At 36.2% G+C, this 26,600-nt stretch overlaps 2 protein-coding genes across 2 annotated transcripts; both read right to left on the bottom strand.

The window, feature by feature from the left end:
• Positions 1 to 363: 363 nt before the first annotated feature.
• LOC112044412 (chitinase-3-like protein 1) lies at positions 364 to 11,322 on the bottom strand. The gene is made up of 8 exons (XM_024080256.2): positions 11,201 to 11,322; positions 9,788 to 9,970; positions 8,967 to 9,067; positions 7,755 to 8,020; positions 5,861 to 6,021; positions 2,628 to 2,782; positions 1,202 to 1,562; positions 364 to 557 (listed from the first exon to the last, which is right to left on the bottom strand). The coding sequence occupies exons 1-8, from the start codon at positions 11,280 to 11,282 to the stop codon at positions 367 to 369; spliced, it is 1,500 nt and encodes a 499-aa protein (XP_023936024.1). The 5' UTR covers positions 11,283 to 11,322; the 3' UTR covers positions 364 to 366.
• A 7,344-nt stretch (positions 11,323 to 18,666) lies between these two features.
• On the bottom strand, positions 18,667 to 26,026 carry LOC128198642 (chitinase-3-like protein 1). The gene is made up of 8 exons (XM_052884977.1): positions 25,957 to 26,026; positions 25,254 to 25,436; positions 24,943 to 25,043; positions 24,201 to 24,466; positions 22,565 to 22,725; positions 21,249 to 21,403; positions 20,350 to 20,842; positions 18,667 to 19,188 (listed from the first exon to the last, which is right to left on the bottom strand). Exons 1-8 carry the CDS (start codon positions 26,024 to 26,026, stop codon positions 18,998 to 19,000), a joined length of 1,620 nt encoding a protein of 539 aa, XP_052740937.1. The 3' UTR covers positions 18,667 to 18,997.
• Positions 26,027 to 26,600: the final 574 nt, after the last annotated feature.

Genomic DNA, 26,600 nt, shown 5'->3' with positions numbered 1-26,600 from the left:
ACACTCCCCTTTTACACTCAAGTCACTCTCCCCGCCTATCTCAAGTAACCCATAAAGAATTACACAACAAGTATTGTGGACGGCTCGAACGCCACGAGCACACTGAAGCCAATCGTAAAACGAGCTTCTTATATCGTCGTGGCCGCCAATCGATCGCTACCCCTCTCTAAATCCCTACTCTTTACAGAAACAAGTCGCGCCACCTAGCGTCGGCACGAGCCAACACGAGATTGAGTGACGTCATATCCGTCTCAGACTACTATTTCCTACACTATATTAAATGATGAAGAGAGTAAATATTAGGAAGACTAGCTAAAATGAAACTATAACTATGAATGATAATACTTTTAATCAAAATCGGTGCGATTAAACGCTACATTGCACCATATGAGCATAGTTGCACAGTAAGTTTTGTTGATCCCAATGAAGCGTAGCGGGACAGTATATGAGGTGTGCTACAAACTGGCCGGATCCAACAACAACACACACGTAGAAACTGTTGCAGTCCAGGGGGTTAGGGTTGTACCCTGATTGCTGGCAAACCGAGGTCGATGGTGCTAAAACAATTAAAAAGTGTATACATCTATAATAATATTATAAAGCTGAAGAGTTTGTTTGTTTGATTGAACGCGCTAATCTCAGGAACTATTGGTCCGAATTGAAAAATTCTTTCAGTGTTAGATAGCCCATTTATTGAGAAAGGCTATAGGCTATATATTATCCCCGTAGTCTTACAGGAACGAGAACCACGCGAGAGAAACCGCGTGGCGTCAGCTAGTATGACGATATAGGTATATATATATTCCGTTTTTTGAGGAATTCTTTGGCGTAGTTAATGGTACTATGGTTCTCGACAGAGAGGTCCTGAGTTTGGTCCCTAACTCGGGTCTGTTTTAGATGTTTTATATTTTCTAAATTGGCTCAGGTCTGGTTTGGTGGTGGTAAGGTAGCACTTTGGAGTGGACCTATAAAACTTTACTAATGATATCCTGTATCTATATTTAAACTAATCATCATCAATTAGCGAATGGTTGCACATTGCTGGACATAGATTATTTATAGGCACGTTTAATTGTGATTTTTTTAAAATTTCAATAAATCTGCACATTTAGGCGTGTACATTATAATTTATAACACTCTAGGATCTATCGGAATTATTCATCCATTAAATTATATTAACTAAACAATAAACTTAAATTACCGGCTGTAGTAGTTGTTGTAGTTGTAGTAACCGCTGGTTGAGAAATAGTTGTAGTATCCCCTGGTCGAGGAGTAGTCGTTGTAGTAGGAGAAGGGTTATTATTCCCAGAATACTTCCCTAACGCTTCGTTGACAGCTCGTAGCAAGGGGAAATCTCCAGCGCATTTTCCACGGAAGTCATCAGTCTCTATGCTCCACACCATGGCACCAGCTATGTTGTATTGTAAGGCGTGCTGTATCTTAGCCGCTATAGAAGCTGGGTCGTCGTAAGAAACCCAATTGTTTCCTTGAACGGCATACGGAACCTTGGCCAAGTGATCGTAACGCACGTCCCAATTCTCTGTTTTGAGTTTCAGACAAAACTGTAAATACAGATTAAATTTATTAACAAATCAAAAAATTTGAGTACGGGAAATGTCACGGGAAATCTGGAAAATAATTAAACACCAGTGTCTGCCACTCCCACAAATAAGCAGTGTAAGCTGTAAAATATGTCTGGAATTTCAAATGACGTCAAAATTAAACATACATAATGAATACATATACATACCTAATACCAGTTCAGAGCCGAAATAGCCCAGTGGATATAACCTCTGCCTCCGATTACGGAGAGTGTGGGTTAAATCCAGTCAGGGGCATGCACCTCTAACTTTTCAGTTGTGTACATTTAAAGAAATTAAATATCACATGTCTCAAACGGTGAAGGAAAACATCGTGAGGAAACCTTCATACATGAGAATTTTCTTAATTCTCTGCGTGTCTTCCAATCTGCACTTGGCCAGCGTGGTGGACTATTGGCCTAACCCCTCTCATTATGAGAGACTCGAGCTCAGTAGTGAGCCGAATATGGGTTGATAACGAAGTAGTTCCTAATACAAACATCCATACCTGCACTCATACACAGATACTAACATAGAATAAATAGTTATCTGTCAACACAAGTTATCACATTTAAACAAAAATGTCAAGCCAATTAGCACTTCCTAATCAATACTAATTAGACAAAAAAAACAAGATCGAATTAGTGATGAAAGATTATTATCAAAGATTTAGTCAGTAGGTATATGAAATTAATCATAATTAGTTTAAAAAGAGTAATTGCATAATATGTTTTTGTTATTACATAGCAACAAAATCACAAGAAAATCTGTATAATTAAATTATTGAGATATTTCTTTGGTGCTTGTCAAAAGCAATATAAAAAAACTTACCAAACTAATATCTGTCAGGCATGGGTTACACAATATGTATTAAGTTTTATTTTAATAATAAAAAAAAATAAGAATATCAATACAATATTTAAAAAGATGTTTATTAGCAGTGTCTTTGAATGTAATAAACCTTTTCTTTTATTTCCATATTCCACCCCCATATCTCTGTGATTTGGATCCAGCATCTTTAATACCAAGGAGCTATTGTGATTTTACCTCATTATATCCAAGGAATCCACTGGTGGCGGTCCAGGTGCCAGCAATACCAGCACCACTGGCTGGTGCGCGGACTCCGTTGTTGTTAGCGTTGGACAGCTGGAACGTGCGACCGTAAAGTGGTACACCCAGCACCAACTTGTCTGCTGGACATCCTGAAAAGAAAGATAATGCTTATAGTACGCGCGTTAACAACTGAGTCTTAGGGCCATAAATCATTTCTCTATATCTATCTCGCTTGCACTTATGGGTCTTATGGAGCCGTCTAGTGAAGGGTGTAACAATGAAAGACATATTATCGATAAGTAAAGTTTATTATCGTATCTTGTTCACAAAATTAAAAAAATTAACAATATTTGATTTAATATAATACATATTTCATATTATATAATTATTAACTAAATAAAATTAATCTTCATCTGAGTCTTCATCATCAGAATCTTCGTCTTCTGCCAAATTTATTATAAGCGGCGCGTGATCTCTAATTAGAGCTTTTTGTAAATCTTTGTTTTGAAGTTCTTCGGCATGCCTAACACATTTGGCCCAGTCTTCTCGTGTGACATTTTCTATGGCTCGGTGGAGGTGATTTTCGACATCTGCTATCTTGAAGGTATTATTATTCTTCGCAACTTCTCCCTTTACTTGTGCCCAAATTAATTCTATTGGGTTATATTGACAGTGATATGGAGGGAGCCTTATTACTTCATGACCTCGTTCATTTGCCAGATGGTCTAAAGCGTAGACCTTCTGCGGGTTACTGGCTTTTACTTTTCTTATTAATTCTTCAATAATTTCGTTGCTGGAATATGGAATATTTTTCTTTGTCAACCATTCTTGAATTTCAGCTTTCCTCGTGTTTCTTGTGGGTATCTTTTCCAACTGTATCGAATGATAGCTTGCGTTATCGACAATTATAACTGAGGGCTCTTCAAGTAGATTCAGGAATTCGGAAAACCATGCCATATATGTTTCGCCATCCATTTCTGTGTGGTAATCAGCATCCTTTGATTTCACCGCTTTAAATATTAGCTTCGCATCTGGAACGAAGCCAGTCCTTGCAGAACCCGCATGGCAAACTATTAATCTTTGGCCTTTTCCCACAGGCTGATTCTTGAAACCTCCTTCATCGTTGCTTCCAAGCCACATCCTCTTTCTTGCATGGTTTTGATTAATCCATGTTTCGTCTAGATAGAAACGTGGTCGCTGATCGTTAGTTCTTCTAAGTAAATCCAATTTCCTTAAAAAGTCCATTCTAGCACAAACAATATCAGTTCTTTCCATTAAATATTTACGTCCTTCGCTATTTTTCTTATACTGGAACCCAACCTCCTTCAGTAGTATTCTCATTGAAGTGTTGCCGCATTTAAAATCGGGTAATTGTTCACGGAATTTTTCTAAAATTTTCGCCACGGATGGATACTCTCCATTCTCATAAAATGAAGCTACAGTTCGCTTCAACACACTTTTATCAAAATCGTCAATATTAGTGACGGTTTGTGGTTTCTTAAAATTTGTTCTTGGTATACAGGTACTGCCTGATTGTGATACTTCCGTCTTGATTCGGTCCACTGTCGCTCTGCTCACACCACAAACAAATGCGGCCATTTCACGTGGTTTGTTGAAATTTAGAGAAGCCACTTTATTCGGATCACTTTTCAATTCATTGAGAAACAGGAATACGTTGTGAATCAGTGTTCGAGCTTGAGGGCTAATATCGCCATGTAATTTCTTCAGATCAACGTTAGAAAATAAAGTATCCATAGTGCGCAACGAGTAACACATGAATGTATTTATTTAATTGCAGTAAACACATTTATAGCAAAAAAAATACGCAATGCAATTACATTAGAAACCGACCAATCAGAATCGTCCAAATCATTATTGACTCATCATTAGCACGTGCGCAGGTAGCCGTTTATCGATAATTAGGGTGCGCAGGTAGGCGCGCTGCACATTCCTATCTTTTTTGACTTTTATGACCGGACGACTCAGATGATAACGCGCATACTATAGTTGACCTTAAGCTCAAAACAGACCTATAAGCAAAGACACCAAGCGGCTACGTAATATCCGTAGCGTCGTAGCTTGTTCGGAGGAGACACCTTTTCTTTACATCTATACTAATATTAGCTGACGCGGTTTCACCCGCGTGGTTCCCGATCCCGTGAGAATACGGGAAATACGTCTATAGTCTTCCTCGATAAATGGGCTATCTAATCTAACACTGAAATAATTTTTCAAATCGGACCAGTAATTCCTGAGATTAGCGCGTTCAAACAAACAAACGGGAAATGGGGAATGGGTACCACGCAGGAGAAACCAGTCCCTGTAGCCAAGTGACACGATTTCGATTCTCGGGTTTCTATTCTTTTTCTCTTTCTACGATCGCAAACGCTTTGAAAACTAGAAAAATGTATGGGAATGACATTTGCTATCGTATATAGATCTGTCATTCCCATACATTTTTCTAGTTTTCGAAGCTTTTGCGATCGTAGAAAGAGAATCGTCGTACCACACAGTTCCGATAGTAGTAAAATAAATACAAAACTGTTCAGGCCTAGTCTATCTTTCAGATTTATAATTAACGTAATAAAGTTTAGAAGTGATTTGTTACCCAAACCCAACTAAAATAGTAGCGAGTGATCCGTCTAATAGATTAATTGTGGATGATGGATTCGGTAGGTCGTGATCTCCGTGGCGGAAACAAGTAATTTATCAAAGTTAGGATATAATTGTAATTAAGATTAAACACTAGGATAATATTTTCGGTAGGGGAGCCCAAAATGGTACATGGATTAACTCGAGCGTTGGACCTATACATACTATGACATTTAGTAGGATTGCATGATAGGAAGAATTATAATAGGTTTTAAAGTATGTCCTCTTTTAGTGGTGGGAAAACAGCTACTTATTTTAAAATAAATTTTTAATATCTTTGGCTTGAGGAAACCGGAAATACAGGAAAATATGGTAATATTATGATGGTTTTATTTGTACTCTCTTAGGGTAAGCTCAAATTTGGAAATGCACACCTTTTAGATTAATCTGTGCTAGTTGAGAATTTCTGATGATCATTTTTTTATTGTTTGCCCTAAACGTACCCGTATTAAGAGCTCATAGTTGAATTTCACAACAACATACAAGGTATCCTTATGCTCATCTTTCGTGCTCGAATAAATCCCAAAATCGCCTCTTGGGCTCCTCTCCTATAAAGATAAGATTTATTGACGCACCTTGTTGAAGCCACCACTCGACAGCTAGATCGACGGTGAAGACGTTTTCCTTGGCAACATTTTCATCCCCTAGCCCTTTGTGAAGAGGAGCGTTATGTCCGGTCACTGAATCCCATGCACCGTACATATCGTATGTCATAAGATTTACAAAGTCTACATACCTAGAATGAAAAACAGATTAAAACAATATTAATTATTTGTAAATTGATTAATTAATATCTATACTAATATTATAAAGCCGAAGAGTTTGTTTGTTTGATTGAACGCGCTAATCCCAGGAAATACAGGTCTGATTTGAAAAATTCTTTCAGTGTTAGATAGCCCATTTATCGAGGAAGGCTATAGGCTATATATTATCCCCATATTCCTACGGGAACGGAAAACACGCGGGTGAAACCGCGGGGCGTCAACTAGTTTTTAATATATTTATTTAAACTATTAAAAAGTTATTTAAAAAAAAAATACCATTAAGTAACATAACTATTATCTCCACCAAGTAACATGAACTGTATTTAATATACCATGTATATTGTTTGACAATATTGATAAACAAAGACAAAAACAATTTTAATAAAAAATATTGTTTTGTTGTTTAAAACCACGAGGCAACTAAAACTATGGTTGCCGCCATATTGGCCGTGGCTAATAAGCCGTACCCCTACTCCGTGGCCAACAGTGATGCTATATGCGACATGACTTAATAAATGGACAAAAAAATTAAGCAATGCAGGCGTTTAATTTTTAAAAATACATAATAATATACGTACGCGCTATACGTAGTTACATACCTACCTTACCAGCGATGAGATTAAAAAATTCGCGTTCAAAAATGCAAAAAGCGAAATATATTACGGAAAATAAAGATTTTAAAAGCGCGCACTATTCGCTTTTCACTAAAAAAAGGCTAGAACGAAATTTTATCGGCCACAAAACGGACACGCTTTGCATTTGAACTATGATTCGCTGAACTATGACAGGTAAATGGTACGAATAGGTACTCTGCTGGAAGCTCACTTGACTGGAAATGCACGATGAATAACTAAACCAGTAAGGGTAGTAAGGCTTAGTACCGAAAAGAAGTAAGTATTTTACAGGTGTATTTTTACTTACTGCAAGATCCAATAGTTTATTTAATTATGTATAAACAAGATTCAGAATTAACATAAGTGTCATCTTCATTTAAATAGAGCTTCATCATCATCATTAAGAGCCGATGGACGTCCACTGCTGGACATAGGCCTCTTGCATGGACTTCCAAACAAAACTGTCTCGAGCCGCGAGCATCCAGCGGCTTCCTGCAACCCGCTTGATGTCCTTGGTCCAACTAGTGGGCAGTCGACCAACACTGTGCTTTCCGGTGCGGTGTCGCCATTCCAGCACCTTGTGACTGCTTATCTAGTTACATTTTGGATCGAGCACATAATCCAGGTCGCTAACTGCCCTCGTAACAAGTAATATTAGCAGGTGACAGAGCGAGCTATGCTTGGAGTTTCTCTACGTGATCGAATTAGAAATATCGAAGATCGGGAGAAGAACCTAAGTCACTGACATATCTCGAGTTGCAGGGAGCCGCTGGATGCTGGCGGCTTGAAACCAATTTGGAATCGCGTAGTATTTCTAATAGACATGGTTAAAACTATTTTAGTACCAAATAAAGACTTCTTCTTCATATGTAAACTCAGTGTGTCATCATTATTAGCCTATTTTAACACCCACTACTATAGAGGAGGTGATATAGAACTTAAACCCACCAAACAACTCCAATGCGGTTTTGCGGGCTTAGGATAGTGATATTGAATTCGTTAACGATCATTATCAGATGTGAATGATAGTGACCGGTCGACTTAATATGCTCTCGGAGGCACGGAGGCGTAACACCGCCAACTTAACTCACTGTGTAAAAGCTGGTACATCATAAGACAACACAGCAACGCTTCCTACTGCAGCAACGGCAGCACTCAACAACAGACCGTGCTTGTCAAACTCTGCTCTCAACTCCTTCATCAAGGTGGTGAAGTTATCGATGTCAGCCTTCCCGTAGACGGTGTCACGACGATTGGGATACTCCCAATCTAAGTCGAACCCATCGAAACCGTATGTCAGGACCATATTGGTGGCACTCGTGATGAAATTCTGGCGTAGTGTGGGATTTGCGGCCATCTGTTAAACATGCGCAAAATAAATTACTTAAGTTTCTAGAATGAACAACTCTATAATATGCCTAAGGGGCCTAAACAATGCAGTAACAAATTGTGTTTCCGAGTACGGTTGGATGAAATATTGAGTGTATCTTCTAGGAAAATTTCACTCTCAGTCATCATCATCATTATCGACCCATATTCGGCTCACTGCTGTGCTCGAGTTTCCTCTGAGAATGAGAAGGGTTAATAACCCACCACGCTGGCCCAATTCGGATTGGCAGACTTCACATACGCAGAGAATTGAGAAAATTCTCTGATATGCAGGTTTCCTCACGATGTTTTTCCTTCACCGTTTGAAAGTTCGAAATATGTGATTTATAATTTCTTAAAATGCACACAACTGAAAAGTTGGAGAAGCATACCCCGGACCGGATTCGAACCCACACCCTTCGGAATCGGAGGTAGAGGTCATATCCACTGCTCTATCACTCTCAGTAGCAGCAGAAAATTGGGCATATGGCGGTGTTCATCTGTGCTTTGGAAAGCACAACTGTTAGGGTATCAAACATCAATCAACAATCAACCTTGAGGTCGTGAGATTGATTCTCAGATGGGATAAATTTAGGGGCATACTTGTGCCACTTACCGGTTTCAGTAGAATAAGCTGAAACCGATTAAGACACTTAAGGCCATGGGGTTGCAGTGCCAAAAAATTCTACGAGTTTCACCGCAAAAGGCCTATGTCCAGCAGTGGACGTCTATCGGCTGATAAGGTAAGGTTAGGGTATTTCACCGAGGCCAGTTGCCTCGACTGGTGACAGAAGGGGTACCTCAGACAGAAGGGGTAGTTTTTGTGCAAAGAATTGCCCTGGTAGAATTCACTATTCCTGCTATCATTCCACGTGAGCATGATTTGTATAGATATTAGAACAAGTTAGCTTAAGTTGCCTATTGTAATTACCTACCCTCGAATACTTGGCTGATCCTTCGTTCCATCCTCCAACAGCCAATAAGGTTTTAAGGCTAGGTTTGTATTGTTTTAGGGCATTGAATTTTCTAAAGTTATCTGAAAATTGTAAAATACTTTTATTAAAACTCATTTCATCCTGCTGTAGGCGTATATTATTTTTTGTCTGTGTATTGTCAAGATTAAGTTTAAATTAGGCTACGAAACGTGTTTAGGCCAAATTCAATGTTGAAAAATTTTAGAAGAGACTAATCATACTTTTTATTGCAAAAATGAAACTTACGGTATATTAAAATAGTAAACGAAAATTTAAAATGAAGAAGTTTGTAAGTACGTATTCAAACTTAATTACTTTAATTTATTAACCTGTCGCAAAAAAACTAATGCGTAGAAACCTCTAAGTTATTTAAAACTATTTTTGTTCTGCGCAGAAGAGATGGGGGGTGATGATGTCAGAGTAGTGATTGGAATAATCTAGGACTTAAGAAAGATCAGAAAATCAGAGAAAAAAACGTAAAGGCCTTTTCCAATTGCCAACAGAAAATATTTAGTAATCTACAAATGCCTAGGTATTAGATTTTTTGAAGTTATAACTTCAGAAAATCTAAATCTAAACCGCTACGTAACGTACCGTGTTACGGCGCATCTGTCTTGCTTCCCTTTCTCTCACTCATATGGCAGAAGGTTAAAGTTATCACTTCATCCCGAGATGTATAGGTTTTTTATTTTAAGTTTTATATTTGTTTTGAAATATTGTTATTAGGCTTAGTTAATCTAAATAAAGGCAATTAATAAAAAAAATGTAAAAACAAAACTTACCTCTTCCCCAATTATCCGGTAAGTCCAGCCAGGGGTCCAAAGAAATAACCGTTCCTTGGTCATTTATTCCAACGAAGGTGTAAATGAGGTGTGTACACAGATCGGTGTTGATGTGAGCGACGTCGAATTGACCGTCGCCGTTCCTGTACGTTGCCCAAGTCCCATAGTAACACACAACTACCTCTATAAAAAAATGCATCCGAATATAGAACATCCACCTTCTTGCACGTCGGTTAAAAAATTACAATATGTTTGAGAAAAAATTCACTTCTGTTTTTTATAGATAACAGAGCTTTTTAAAAATCGGGAAAAGAGTAAACAAAATTGTTGTTCATTATTTTTTGTATTTTTTTTTAACAAAAATAAGGTTGTAACAGAAAAGCTGATATATCTCAAGAGCACAAATTAGTAATTTTGTATTAACTCATTATTCTTTTTTCCTTAATTCAGTAAGAATAGACTTAGACAAAAAATAATAATTCCCATTGAGAAAGCAACTGTTATCCACTAGTCCAATAAGTACTATTAACAACTTCAAGTAGCTAATATACAAACAAATGGGTACTATTATGATAATTAACAAGTACTATTATAATAATTGATTAATTATTATCGTTGATATATACTGTATACTCGTAGATAGAGTACATCGTCATTTGTACTATGTAAAGTGAGTTTCCATCTTAAAAGCTACAAAAAAACTAACCCTAATATTTTTCAGTATTACTAATACGAGTAATAAATTTTTATTTTTCCTTTCGAATAATAATTTTTTTTTCTTTAAAAAAGCCAATCTATATGTATCCTAGATTCCTGATAGTTAAAAACATAAACAAAATAGTACAAACAACTTTCTAAAGGCCGACGCATATCTGGCGCAGCGTAGCGCTTTACTATCAAACTATTGTTGACATTGCTAGCGTTGAAATAAAGTTTAAATTTAACTAACACTTTTTTGCACGTTTAGTGCAAAAAAAAATATTAAAAACAAATTAAAAAAAAATTTTTTTCTCTACAAGTTAGCCCTTGACTACAATCTCACCTGATGGTAAGAGATGATGCAATTTAAGATGGAAGCGGTCTAACTTGTTAAGAGTAGGATGAAATCGACACTCCTTTCGGTTTCTACACGACATGTTACCGGAACACTAAATCGCTTGGTGGTACGTCTTTGTCGGTAGGGTGGTAACTAGCCACGGCCGAAGCCAGCCAGCCAGACCTGGACCAATTAAGAAAACTTCAATCGGCACAGCCAGGGATCGAACCCAGGACCTCCGTCTTGTAAATCCACCGCGCATAGCACTGCGCTACGGAGGCCGTCAAAAAACGCTCATTGATGGCACAAACATCATATAATAAAAAAAAAAACATTAAAACTAAATCGATTGCAAATTGTATATGCAAAAATCTCACTGTCTTTAGCAGATACATAGCCACACCACACAGCCAAGACACACAGTACAAACAAAAATTTTGTCATTTTGTGGCCAAACATTAATTTGAAATTGTTCGATACTAAACACGATAGTGATAACGCATCTATTATAAACAAATCCCTTATCAATACAATCAGTGCCTGTACAACAATTGGTATTGATCTTATCAGGGACTTAATCATTAATTTTCGCAATGATGTAAATGATTATTATTGCACTCATGATTTCTGATAACTGATAAACACTATCTACGGGTACGAAAAACTATAAACTTCCTATATTTAATTTTGAAATATTTTGGCAGACGTTATTAGAAGATAACGAAAAAAACGTTATAAATATTTAGAAATTGGCAAAAGTAAATTCTAAAACTTAAATTCTTCAGATAATAGATTTATTTCTATGTAATATGAAATAACTCATCATCATCATCATAGCAGCCGATGGACTGCACTGCAGGACATAGGCCTTTTGTAGGGACTTTCAAACATCACGATACTGAGCCACCTGCATCCAGCGAATCTCTGCAACTCGCTTAAAATCGTCAGTTAGTTCGACCAACACTGCATTTACTAGTGCGGGGTCGCTATTCCAGCACTTTGGGACCCCAACGGCCATCGGCTCTTCGAACTATGTGCCCTGTCCATTGCCACTAAGTTGAAGTGAAATAACTATCTATAAGTTACTAAGAAAATAACTATTATATTTAGTAACTGGCATACTATTAATAAATTAGAAAGAGTTACACATTATGAAGCTTCATCATTATCATTGGGATCCGTGTTCAAACTAAAGTGTTGGCGGTCAAGTACAGAAAACTTTTCCGGTCTTCCGGAATCCATCCTTTTGCAGTCAATAGTCAATATTCATTTATTTCAATTAGTAACATTATTTTATTTCAATTAGTAAGGCTTGGTAACATTTTTAAGCATTATTGAAGTTTGTAAAACAAAATGACTTTTCTAATGACAATAAAAAACTATATTAAGTTCTATGACCCCTTTTGAGTCACAGCAAAAATTTCTTAAAATAGTTTTCGCAGTTATTTTCCTTGAAAATAAATGACGACACAATGAGCATTAAAGTGCTTGAATGAAATGAATCATTAAGTATTCTGAAATGTGAGTGAATATCACTTCATAGTGACGTGAAAGGGATTTTTGCTGTACGCAATATTCTAAGGGTAGGCTGATCAGTTCTATGAAATTCATTTAGTTAATTTTTAACCACCTTCAAAAAAAGGAAATCTCAATTCGAAGTGTATTTTTTTCTCCAGATTGATCTAATAGAATTTTCACCAAAATCAGTTTAGTACTTTAGCAAAATACTTATCTAAAATCATTATTTCGTATTTAAATTTCTGTGATTCATGGTGGTGTTTACAATCGCTATATGTATATACCGCATAGGTAGTACCAATAAATCTTCATTCTGGATTCATCATTATATTCCGATTACATAGCTATAAGATAGGAGAGGAACTTCGTATATAATTTTATGTACAAATATTCTGTAACATACTAAAGAGAGAAAATAAAATATTTAAAACATTATTCGACTTTGTAAATAAGCACAATGATGATGATGATACAATTTGAAAAATAACATCTTATATGTGCTATCTATTGATCGGTTTCACGGCGGTATCAAAAAACAAAATAAAACTTGATTAATTAGGAAATCTATTAACAGTTTCAATTACTAGGGCTTTATGTATTTGATTTGGCGGTCCCTTGCTACTGTGCGCGGCGATGCCGGGTGGACGGCGGGATAATACGTATCCGTTGCGTATCCCAGGCGTAATAGTGAGTTTTGAGCTTTACAGTTCCTCAGACATTGATGGATGTGAGAAAAATTGAATGTAAAATAATATTATTCGTGTAAGTACAGAAAAATAGTTGGATTTTAAAATTCTTAAAAAACTAAATTTTTACATCTATTTTAAAAACCCCAAAATCGATTAACGAAAGCCGCGCGGGATCCACGAGTCCGGATAAGTCCTTTTAAACGAAAATTGATTTTTTAAAGCCCTCGGCTTAAAATGTACCGTATTTTTCGCTTTATTTTTTGGGTGAAGCGTTGCGGCAACAATTTAGCAGCGGGATCAAATAATATTTTCCACACGCCATGTGCAGTTTTGCAGCACTGACGGATATTTTGTACCTTAGATTCGGGGGTTTGCAGCATTTTGCGACGATACTCAAATTTAACAGGTGAGGTAGAAATACGCAACGTATAACTGTGTATTTATAGAAATAGGTACTAGCGGACCCGCTCAAGCTTCGCTTTGACTTATTAATTTATTTATTTGCACTTCTTCCCTATGCCTACCTTACACTACCTCTACTCTACCCCTACCCTACCCTACCCTACCCTACAACTACCCTACCGCTACTCTACCCCTACCTTACCCTACAACTACCCTACCGCTACCCTACCCCTACCCTACCCCTACTCTACCCCTACCCTACCCCTATCCTACCCTACCCTACCCCTACCCTATTCCTATACCATATCCCTACCCTACCACTATCCTACCCTAGGATTTAGGGGTTTGAAAAATAGATGTTGGCCGATTCTCAGACCTACTGAATATGCACAAAAAATTTCATCAAAATCGGTCGAGCCGTTTCGGAGGAGTATGGCAACGAAAACTGTGACACGAGAATTTTATATATTAGATATTTTTTTGTTATGTATGTTTAACTAAAACAATTTTTTAAGACGTTCGCTGCGGTACTAGGTCAATTGACCTCGCACGTATTGCGTTTTTAAGACTTACGAGGTTGATGGGACCTGGTACCGCACCACAAAGTTCTAGTATGAGGTCAATAAAGAGGAAAGTACATAAATATCAGTGCCGCATCAAACGTGATAATACTTATTTTTAACAATACTGGTTACATGATTTTAATTAACAAGAAACACTGCATAAAAATGTTAAATAATAATTTCATTGGGAATCAATTTCAAAAACGTGGGAATTTTAACTATAGCCTTAAATATGTAAACTTCACAAAAAGGAGTAAAACAGGGGTGATTAAATGTCGGATGAAATTGTAGGTCTCAACAAATATAATACTTGCTGAGTTTATTCAGGGACATAATCATACTAGTTGTAACGAATTATTTTAATTATTATTTTTATCTCTCTCTCTTTTGTATGATGTGTATCCTAATTATACTTTTTTTTCTATCTTTATTATAAGACAGAGAGCCTGCGTAACCAGACATACCTCATTATATAAAGGCTAAAAGTATTTCAGCCCATGCTCCTATCATAAGTAAGTATGGTAGCCAAGATGGAGTTTGGGCCATGGTATTTGTATGTATAATTAAATTATATTATATTTGTATCTACTAACTAGATACCTATATTCACTGTCTCATATATATACTCGGAGTTGAGGTGTAAAGAGCCACTCTGACATTGTCGTTGGTGGAGATCGGACGTCCAGTGCAGGCCATAATAGTGTAGTCAGTAAGGACAAGGGACCTTACAGTATCTTTGCCAAATAGCAGATTTGAAGGGTTCAGACCCTGAACCATCCAAGTAAAGCGTATTATCTTAATATGAGAAATCATGTCCCAGAACAGTCTTCTTTAACTTTCAAAGTTCTTCAAACTTCTTAAATTTTGCGGCAACCCTTCGAAAAACCGTTAATGATTTTTTAAAAAGAATTTTAAAGATTTCTAACGAAGGGTTGCCACGAAGTTAATAATGAGTGAGACATTTGAGAAAATAATAAGACGAATATCTTAGCATTCCATGGATTCACCGTGCAGGTGCCGGGTCCATCGCGCGGTAGAGAGAGAAACTCCGACCAGAGTCTTAGACTTGTGACCACAAGATGTAGGGTTAAGTAATTCCTTAACAATCGTTTAACACTCCCCTCCTCCGCTCGTGCTGTTCTCCCTGCCTCAATGTTTACAAAATAAATAAGATCATAAAGTTTCAAAATCTACTAAATTTCTGTTATCGTAATTATATGAAAATTTATACATTTTTAGCTTCCTTACATTAACCGTGATATTTTACTACACACTTATCAGCATTTGAACTATAAACATAAACGCACAAAGTAACAAAGACATTTTTTATTTTGTTTGAGCCTAACGATCAGCGAATCAACGCCGTCTTTAATTCGTGCCATTTTGCTGATCGTGCTGCAAATTTGACTTTAAATTTGCTTTATTTATGTTCAATCAGCATACTCCTAATTTGTTTACAATTAAAAAAACTGTCATCATTTTTGGCTACCGCACTTAACTATGGTAGGAGCATGGGCTGACACTTAATTACAGCCTTTTTTAACTGACTTAAAAAAAAAAGAGTTTCTCAATTCGACGTGCATGTTTTTTATTTCATAAAATGAGGTATATCTGGCTTTCGCAGACTCTCGACCCATTACAATAATTTGTAAACATTGACAAATGTCCATAAAATGTATTTATCAACAATAAAATTATAATGAACAAATAAAATACGTGATTGTAATGTTGACTCTGCTATGCGATAAAAATTTACAATGCCATATTGCTTACATGGAAGAGTGCGTGAAATAGTTAAAACCCGTCAAGTACGTATTGGCTATGTTCAGTGTAGGGTTCCGTAGTACATCATAAATACTTATTTAAAATGGCAGTTTTTGGTACTAACAATTTTGTGGAGTGACAATACTTTCTGTAAAGGGGGAGGGAGAATTAGGCTTTAAAATTCGATGGAATTTGCCACAGGCGTCTGTTAGTTAGTTAGTAAAATATTTTTTTAAAAAAGATGACTTTCAAAAATATGTGAGTCCCTCATAGAAATCTTTTAGCCAGTTTGGGTGAAATATAGAGGGCTATATACCAACTAGGTAAATTTATATACTATATAGAAATTCATTTACAGTTAAAACTGTAGCCCTTTGGAATGGATTGCCATAGGACATTAGATGTTCTGAATCATTAAATGTTTTCAAATATCGTCTAAAAAATTACTACTTATCTATATTATGAATATGTATGTACCTATTATTCTCCGTATGTGGGTGTATGTATATATATTATATATTTATATTTATATATAATTTATGTAGGTATGTCTTACTATTTTATGTATGTATGTAATTAGTATATAAAGTATTTTATTTATTAGTAAGTAGTTTATTTATTATTGCACTATGCGTTTACTATTACTTGATTTTTACATTGCGGGTTGTCTGGAGGAGGTTACTATTAGCGATAAGACCGCCTTTGTGCATATTTCTACCTATTTATTTTGTTACTTGATGAATATTGTTTTATATTTTTTATATGCATTAAAGAATATATCTATCTATCTATCTATCTAGGTGCCTGCCTGGTGTCTTTATTCTAACACAGAGTTATATTTCTAAGCAAGATAAGTGAAAAAGAAAGAGTTAAGCTATCGAGTATCCATGAAAATAGATTATCAGACAACGGCCTTTTGATAAAAGTAGTGAACGTTTTATGACGGACTTTATTTTCTTATCACGGTGTTTTTTTATTATACCGTTAAATGATTTTTTGTCATTTAATGCGCACAGTTGAGGAAATCACAGGATGACTAAGTACGATATATCATCACATTATCACATCACATCTATACTAATATTATAAAGAGGTAAAGTTTGTAAGTTTGTAACATTCTTTAAATGGGGTCAAAAATTCTTTCACCAGTTGAATGCTACATTATCGGGGAGTGCTATAGGCTATATTTTATATTGGTATCATATATATTAGCCGAGTTATCACAGTTTTTGTCATACAGGTCGGGCCGAAATTCATCATAAACAGACTTATGCGCATGCGCTGCCTTATCCATTGTGTAAAATTGAAATCAATATATGGAGGCTTTATGTACCTTTAAAAGTTCTATAAAAAAGTCCGCGACACCATATATCTATCTTCTATATTTTAGCAGATATAGCACATTTAGTGTTTTAAAAAATATTAATTTTATATACTTAGGTTTACGTAATATTTTCTACTACTAAACTTAAATCCTTATCAAAATAAATTATTTAATAATCACAAGGATATTATGGAGATAAGATTTGCTCTTTACAGTATGTTAATTAGTTAAATAGTTTCGGAGATAATACAAGATTTCTAAATACACGCAGAAATTCCGCTATATGACGCCCCGCGCTTTCATTTACGTAGTTCCCGTTCCCGTGTGAATATGGGGATCAAACATAGCCTATGACATTCGCAAATAACGTAGCTTTCTATTGGTAAAACAATTTTCCATATCGGTCCAGTAGATCCAGAGATTACCTCCTACAACCACACAAACTTTACCTCTTTATATTATCGATATCGCGACATCGAATCATCGAATTTCACGCGGACGAAGGCGCGGGCGTCCGCTAGTATATTATAAAAGCAAAGTTTGTGTGTGAGTGTGAAAGTGTGTAAGTATGTTTGTTCCTCTTTTACGCTGCAGCTACTGAAGCGATTTGGCTGAAATTTGGAATAAAAATAGTCTGGATTAACACATAGGCTACTTTTTATCCCGGAAAAATCCGTGGTCCCCGCGGGATTTGTGAAAAACTGAATTCCACGCGGACGAAGTCGCGGGCGATCGCTAGTTTATTATAAAAACGAAAGTAAGTATGTCTGTCTGTTAACTTTTCACGACTAAACGGTTGAACCGATCGAGATGAATTTGGAGCAAAATATAGGGTACTTTATGATCCTAAAATAAAAATAGAAGTTGTTCACCCACTTCTATATAAGGTTAAAATTTTTTTTGGAAAGTCCTTCTTTATTTCAGAGTTGAAATTTTTTTCATAAATTATAAATAATATAATACGAAATATAATGTGATTCAAGAATTACGATTTCCACGCGGACGAAGTTACGGCTGTCCACTAGTAAACATGGAAATTCTGCTCATAAAAGCAAATGTGAAAATGAAAACAAAATTCAATATTTATGTTCTTATCAACTTCGCCGACAAAATAAAGTAATTGTAATTTGATAGTATTCCTTGCGTGTCTTACAAAGTTTTGCTCTGTTTATAAGCGACTAGCCGACGGCCGCTGTTTCACCCGCGTAGTTCCTGTTCCCATAAGAATACTGAGACAAAATATACCCTATGATACTCACAAATAACGCGGCTTTCTAGTGGTAAAACATTTTTTAAAATCGGTTTACTAAATCCAGAGATATTACACCCCATTATATCATAAACTTTACCTTTATAAAATATTAGTATGTATGGTTTTCACTTATTCTCAGGTTCGTTTTCCTGTAATTCAGATATCTCATATTTTCAAATTCCTTCAAGACAAGGGAAGGCAAGGCAGATCTTTAAAATGGCGCTCGACCATAAGTTTAATCTTGTAAATTTTAATGTAGAGAAGAAAAAAATAGTGTATAGTGAAACTATCAAAATAAACGCGACATTTAATAAAAATCGGTGTAATTAAGTTTTACAATTGGCGAAGGATTGGAACAAAATGTACCTACCTACTTGCATAGTAGGTAGGTACATTTTGTTGATCCCTATCAAAATCCTTATTAAAATGAATGACAATATTTTTAATCAAAATCATTGCAATAAAATTTTTCAATTGTCGAAGTACATAATACATTTTGTTGATTCCTATCAAAATAAATGACAATACTTTTAATCAAAATCGCAAAAATTTTACAACTAGCAAAATTGCATATTACATAGTGAATTTTGTTGATCCCTGCCAAAATGCATTTAAATGAACGACAATACTACGAAAATTTATTAAAATCAAAATCGGTGCAATTAAACTTTACATTTGGCGATATCAGCATAGTTGCATAGTACATTTTGTTGATCCCAATGAAGATTTGCGGGACAACGCATAAGGTGCGCTATAAACTTTCCGGATCCGCCATGAACACACACGTAGTAACTGTGACAGTCATCGGGATTAGGGTTGTGTCCTGCTTGTTTGCAAACCGACGTCGATGGTACTGAAATAATATCAATTAAATAATTATTTCTTCATTTAGTAACAATACTCTTTTGTGTAGTAGGTAGGCTATAAAGCTATACTCTTTTGTGTAGTAGGTTAGGTAGATAGAAATTTGGGCTTTTAGAACAACACGAGCAGAGATGAGTGTTGACATCATAAGAGAACTATTAACTCTACACCCGGGTCCCGGGCTTTTTTGAATTGGAGAGGATGACCAGAGCTGATTTTTTGATACACTGAATAATTGACTAATTTTAGTTAGTTACTTGGTTATTATATTTGTTGCAATCAAATAAAATCCTTTCAACACAGGTATGCATTATAGCATCAAGCAGTAATGCAAGCAGCATAGTTTTATAAGCTAAGATTACTTTCATGCAAAAACTTCGATTATTATTAAATGCAAATTATATTATCACGGGGTTTAAATTATCAGCAGTCAGCAAGTAATCAACTTTTGTTCCAATAATTTGACTGTTCGATTATCATCAGCATCATTCCATATTCGGCTCACTGCTGAGCTCGATTCTCCTCTCAGAATAAGAGGGGTTAGGCCATTAGTCCACTACGCTGGCCCAATGCGGATTGGCAGACTTCACACACGCAGTGGTTTCCTCACGATATTTTTCCTTCACCGTTTGAGACACGTGATATTTAATTTCCTAAAATGCACACTACTGAAAAGTTGGAGGTGCATGCCCCGGATCGGATTTGAACCCACATCCTCCGGAACCGGAGGTAAAGGTCCCTCCCACTGAGCTATCACGGTACTCGTTCGATTATAAGAAGTTACAATTTCAAACATGAATTTGTGTTATAATCCTTTTTGAGTATTATCTATAGAATTTGGCACCGACTCAGAAATCATTTCTCTTGTTGGTGAAGTGACAACCTTTCATTAAATAATAGCAGAACACATGTATTTCTCATTACCGTGGGATATTAAGCAGCTAAGGACGTCCCTTATAATGTAGCTTTGTATGGATGTAATAATTTTTATATCGGCCCAGTAGTTTTTTAGTTTATTCGTTACATACAAAAATACAAATCTTTTCTCTTTATAGTATTAGTATAGATTGAATTTGGCTTTAATTTTCACTTTAATGTTTTGATGGGATTTATATTAACAACAACAATAATAAGTTTGAATTCAAATTACCAGTGGGAGTTGTAGTAACCGCTGGTCGAGGAGTTGTTGTAGTTGTAGTAGCCGCTGGTCGAGGAGTAGTTGTAGTTGTAGTAGCCGCTGGTCGAGGAGTAGTTGTAGTTGAAGTGACCGCTGGTCGAGGAGTTGTTGTAGTTGTAGTGACCGCTGGTCGAGGAGTTGTTGTAGTTGTAGTAGCCGCTGGTCGAGGAGTAGTAGTCGTTGTTGTAGTGGGAGCAGGGTTATTATTCCCAGAATACTTCCCTAACGCTTCGTTGACGGCTCTTAGCAAGGGGAAATCTCCAGCGCATTTTCCACGGAAGTCATCAGTCTCTATGCTCCACACCATGGCACCAGCTATGTTGTATTGTAAGGCGTGTTGTATCTTAGCCGCTATAGAAGCTGGATCGTCGTAAGAAACCCAATTGTTTCCTTGAACGGCATACGGAACCTTGGCCAAGTGATCGTAACGCACGTCCCAATTTTCTGTTTTGAGCTTCAGACAGAACTGTAAATACAAATGAAATTATATAGATAATAAATCAAATAATGTAAAAGGTCACGCGAAATCTTGAAAATATTATAGGAATATCTCGCATAAGTATTGACCTATTACTTTTTGCTGCCCCAATAAAAAAGTGCAATATAAAAAGTATTATTTATCGCAATCATTGAAATCTAGTTAATTTTAATTCTTTACAAGGTAGCCTTACCTATAATGGTTACCCTGATGGTAAGTGATGAATTGGTAATGCACTCTGAGATGGAATCGGGCTTACTTGTTAGGAGGAGGATGAAAATCCACACCTCTTTCGGTTTATACACGACATATAGTTTGGTAAATGGTTATTAAAAATAACCCAATCTTTCACAAATCGAGTCAGATTGTGCCCGTTGTCCTTTACAATGTTTACCTCATTATATCCAAGGAATCCACTGGTGGCGGTCCAGGTGCCTGCAATACCAGCACCGCTGGCTGGTGCGCGGACTCCGTTGTTGTTAGCGTTGGTCAGCCGGAATGTGCGGCCGTAGAGCGGTACACCCAGCACCAACTTGTCTGCTGGACATCCTAAAAACGAACTTGTTGCTTAAAACATATTGCCAATAACGTTATCATCATCAATATCAGCCTATTTTATCCTCAGACGAATTATATAGGGACCTGCATCGTTAGACGTCTGTCAAAGTATAAGATCAACGATCTAACGCATTTATAAAACTGTTTCTATAGAATCGATATTTAGCAGTCGTAATCGTTAGCAATCGATTCTTCAGCCGGAACAGCAAAACATCGACCAAGTAATCGAATATTCTGGGTAACAAGTCTAAGTGATGTGTTTGTTAATCTGTGTAAAAATTACACGTGTGTGTATTACGAATTTATAGTTGTGTGTAGTGTAAGTAAGTAACAAAATATATTTATTAGGGTTAAATAATTTTGATGTGATAGTTTATCTCGCCCCCTCAAAAAACGGCAGACAATTTCGTTGGTGAATTTTAGTGCGTTACCAATCCAAAGGATTTGGTCTGAGATTTTTTCAACCAACTACATTGCCAACCGTACAGTGCTATGCTAATAGTAGGGGAGCCGATAAAGGATTTTTTGGATTCACTCGAGCGGGGCAGATAAACATAATGTATACCTTGCACGTTGTTGAGTGTCCCCACCAAGTATAATCCCATAATATTGGTGGATACGTTTAGGGCGACCAAAAACAAAACTAACTTCAGAAATACTGAATCAGCACATTAGATAAATCCTAGGTAAGTTAGTCAATCGCAAGGACCTATTGCATGTAGACTAGTTACTTCTTTCAGTGGAGGGAAAAGCGTCTACATATTTTATTGACAACTTTATTGAAATTATTGATTTTTATTTCTTTGCAGAAATAGGCAGATTAAAAGATTCTTACTCAGGTTACGATTAGATCGACAGGTTTTGAAATGCACACTCTAGCTTGTAGTAGATGTTGATAATAAACATTGTCAGCCAATCTTCCCTTCGTGTAGAAGTTGTGAATTTTTGATATTCAGTTTTTAGGGTCCTAAATCAATAAATCTAAACGTCCCTAAATCTAAACGTTTCCTTAAATATTACGAGCTCATACTTTATGGAGGTACATATTGTAAGGTATTCCCATTATGTTCATCTGGCACGCCCAAGTGAATCCTAAAATCGCCTCTTCGGCTCCTCTACTATTGAGTATTGAGATAAGATTTATTAACGAACCTTGTTGAAGCCACCACTCCAGAGCTAGATCGACGCTGAAGACGTTTCCTTTGGCAACATTTTCATCTCCGAGACCTTTGTGAAGACCAGCATTATGTCCCGTCACTGAATCCCATGCACCATACAAATCGTATGTCATTAGATTTACATAATCTACATACCTAGAATAAAAAAAATATAAGCATAATTTCATTAAATTTTTCATAACTGACTTGTCATATCACTTACTTGTGTATTCTGACATTGATAGATATAGGTATAAGTTAGGTTAGTTAAAGAGTTTGAGTTGGAAAAAAATATTCTAGGTTCGTTTCTGGTATTCATATTGAACTTGTTAGGGTTTTAATGTCTATGATGTCACTATTTACTCTTTAAAACACTGTGCTTAACACCACCAACTTCCTACTTTGAATTATGACCGTCAATTGTACGAGTGCTGTAGATATGATTCTAAGCTCAAAATCCTATATAAAGTCAGCATAGAACCTCTGTTTTTTTAATGAGTTTAGAAATAAAAAAACAGGATATAGAAAGATATCTAAATTAATGCTAGAACAACAAGTGAAATTGATATGCCGAGACTGCAACCTTGTTACTAAAAATATACGATGATAATAATTATTAGTAACCATGTATGTAAGCGTTACCTTTCTAACGATAAGATTAAAAAATTTGCATTCAAAAATTAATGAAACTGAAATATATTACAAATAATAAAAAAGATTTTAAAAGCTCTTACTTAAGCGCTTCAGGTAATATATTGGATAATATAGAACAACCAACAAAATTAACCTTTCACTGCGACGATCCAAATGTTAATGCGAAAATCCCCAGCCACTGTACGCGGCACGCAGTACCTTTTGACGTCGAGACGGCGACATTGGTAAAATCCCGACAGCATTTCTCAAAAGACGACCGTATCAAAAGAAATATGCCATTATATGAGTCATGTTTTACAGACATGGTTTTTTTTTACATTATATAGGAGAGCGCTTGGCTACAATCAAGTAAACGATGATAAGCCTATGGTGGAACGCGCTTGCCTAGAAGATCCCTATTCACTCTTCTCTAGATGATGCTTGTTGTAGGTGGTAGCGAGAAACTGGAAGAAGGAGTAAGATGCAATAGTTTCTGGGCGCACTCTCCGAAATAAACCCTCTAGAAAACCGACAGATAGGCAATCTGTGCATAAACATGCATGTATTTTATTATTAGCATAAAATTTTACTAGACTGGCGTCTCCACAATCGGACACCTTGTGTAAGGTGAAATTGATATGTTCCACCAATGTCTCTCTTTGCTCAAGGGTCTCAGTCCTACTAGCGCGGGGACCGGATATATATCTCTCTGTGACAGATGTCGTCAGCATACACAAATACACCTAAAATTAAGAAACACAATTCACGAGAGTTTAGCCCCTAATATTAAGACTATAGACTTCATGAGATTTATTAGAGTTGAAGACTCTTTTAAAGCTCTTGCTCTTATTTGTTTTGTAAATATACTTACAACTTAAGAACTCAGAAGACAGCTCTTTTAACGCTTTTTGTTATTGCTTTTGCAAATAAAATTACGCGAGAAAGCTCAGAAGAGAGATCTTTTAATGTCTCTCTTAATGATTTTGTAACAAACTCACTGTGTAAAAGCTGGTACATCGTAGGACAACACAGCAACGCTTCCCACAGCAGCGACGGCGGCACTCAACAGCAGACCGTGCTTGTCAAACTCTGCTCTCAACTCCTTCGTCAGAGTGGTGAAGTTGTCGATGTCAGCTCTCCCGTAGACGGTGTCACGACGATTGGGATACTCCCAATCTAAGTCGAACCCATCGAAACCGTATGTCAGGAGCATTTTGGTCGCGCTCGTAATGAAATTCTGACGCAGTGTGGGATTCGCGGCCATCTGTCAATAAAAATTGAGTTTCTAGAACATTCAAATTATTTACAACTCTAACCTCTAAACAATGAAACCTCGGATTGTGAGTTTCGAGTCCAGTTGCAGTAAGTAAATAGGGGATATAGGTATGTTTCTTTTAGCAACCACACGATGGCAAGTTGGCGGTTACCTCTACCTTGGAAAGCAAATCAATCCCAGTCACGACCATTAACATATATCTATTACTAGCTGACGCCGCGCATTTTACCCGCGCGGTTCCCGTTGCCATAAGAATACCGAGATAATATATAGCCTTTCTCGATAAATGGGGTATCTAACAATGATAGAAATTTTCAAATTGGACCACTATTACCTGAGATTAGTGCGTTCAAACAAACAAATAAACTCTTCAGCTTTATAATATTAGTATAGATACTTGTATATATGTTTTCTGTGGTATAGATAACCAGTCATCAAATTAAATCAAATCAAAGATTACTTACTCTCGAATACTTGGCTGATCCTTCGTTGTACCCTCCGACAGCCAATAACGTTTTGAGGCTAGGTTTCTGTTGTTTTAGGGCATTGAATTTTCTGAAGTTATCTGAAAATCATAGTTAAAACACTACTGTTTTAATTTCGTCTGCTGCTGACGTGTATAATTATTTTTATGTTTGTATATTATCAAAATTAAGTTAGATTATAATTGAGTTTAAATTTTTTTTACGTCTAAGCAACACTGGACTAATTTTGATACCTTGCATTGAAACTGAAATTTTTACTGATTTATTTAAATAAACTTTGTAAAACTAACCTCTTCCCCAATTATCCGGTAAGTCCAGCCAGGGGTCCAAAGAAATAACCGTTCCTTGGTCATTTATTCCAACGAATGTGTAAATGAGGTGTGTACACAGATCGGTATTGATGTGATCGACGTTGAATTGACCGTCACCGTTCCTGTAGGTTGCCCAAGTCCCATAGTAACACATGACCACCTCTATAAAAAAAGCATACTTTTTTAAGGAAAAGCACAGTTTTCATCGACAGATCTTTTCAATAGTATGATAGAGTCATTAACAATAAGTATAGACTCGATTGCTGACTACGAAAAAAACATTTTTTGTAGTCTATAAAGTCTTATAAAGAGGAAAGATTTGATTGTTTGTTTGGTTACAAAGAATAGACTCTGAAACTACTGGACGGATTTGAAAAATCCTTTCACTATTACAATCCCGCATACATAGGTACATGATGAACATAGGCTATATTATTTTATCACTGTTAAACGAAACTAAATAAAGATATTGAAAACAATAATAAAAATATCATTGATGGCAAAATCTCCACAGATTTCCATTACATATGGATGAAAGTCTGTCAGTTTATCCTTCTAACATAGGTAAGCACGGTGGCAAATTATGGAGTTTGGATTGTGGTAGCTTTCTCGCTTGGTCTCGCTATGGCAACCTGTCTATCTATCAAATCTTACCATTATATGCTTAAGTTCAAAAACTCACTTTCCTTAGCCGATACATAGCCGCACCACGCAGCTAAGACACACAGTACAAACAAATTTAATTTAGCCATTTTGTGGCCAAACATTAATTTGAAATTAGTTCATACTAAACACTATGGTACCAAAGCATCTGTTTTAAACAAAGCTCTTATCAAGACAATCAATGCCTATAGAACAATTGGTATTGATCTTATCAGATATTTAAAATGTTTGCAATTGAAGTGAATACTTTTATTGCACACATGATTTCTGAAAACTGATTAATATTATTTACGGGTACTTAAAACCTAATCTTTATAGATTTCATGTCAAATAATTTGGCAGAGATAAAGAGGGATTAGCTGGTAACAAACAAAAACCATTAGTAAAAGACTAGTAAATTCTAAAACTTGAATTTTCAAGATTTTGTTAACTACCGGAAACATATGATGAAAGATGATACTCTAGACTTATGTCAAAAATGTTATCGTCCTGGGGAATCACGCTGACATATTTGTGTTCGGGTATTCTCATCTAGATAACGGCGAGCACAGACATAATTAAGTAGCCAAAATAATCCACAATCAGCTTGCTCTTCATAGTGGTAGAATGGTCTTATCGATTCTGAGATGCCTTACTATAAGTACGACCCAGCGTCAGTTCTTG

Source organism: Bicyclus anynana, chromosome 2 (assembly GCF_947172395.1).
Source record: "Bicyclus anynana chromosome 2, ilBicAnyn1.1, whole genome shotgun sequence".
NCBI lineage: Eukaryota > Metazoa > Arthropoda > Insecta > Lepidoptera > Nymphalidae > Bicyclus > Bicyclus anynana.
Note: the sequence above shows the minus strand (reverse complement) of the source record. Positions and strands in the feature narration are given on the sequence as shown.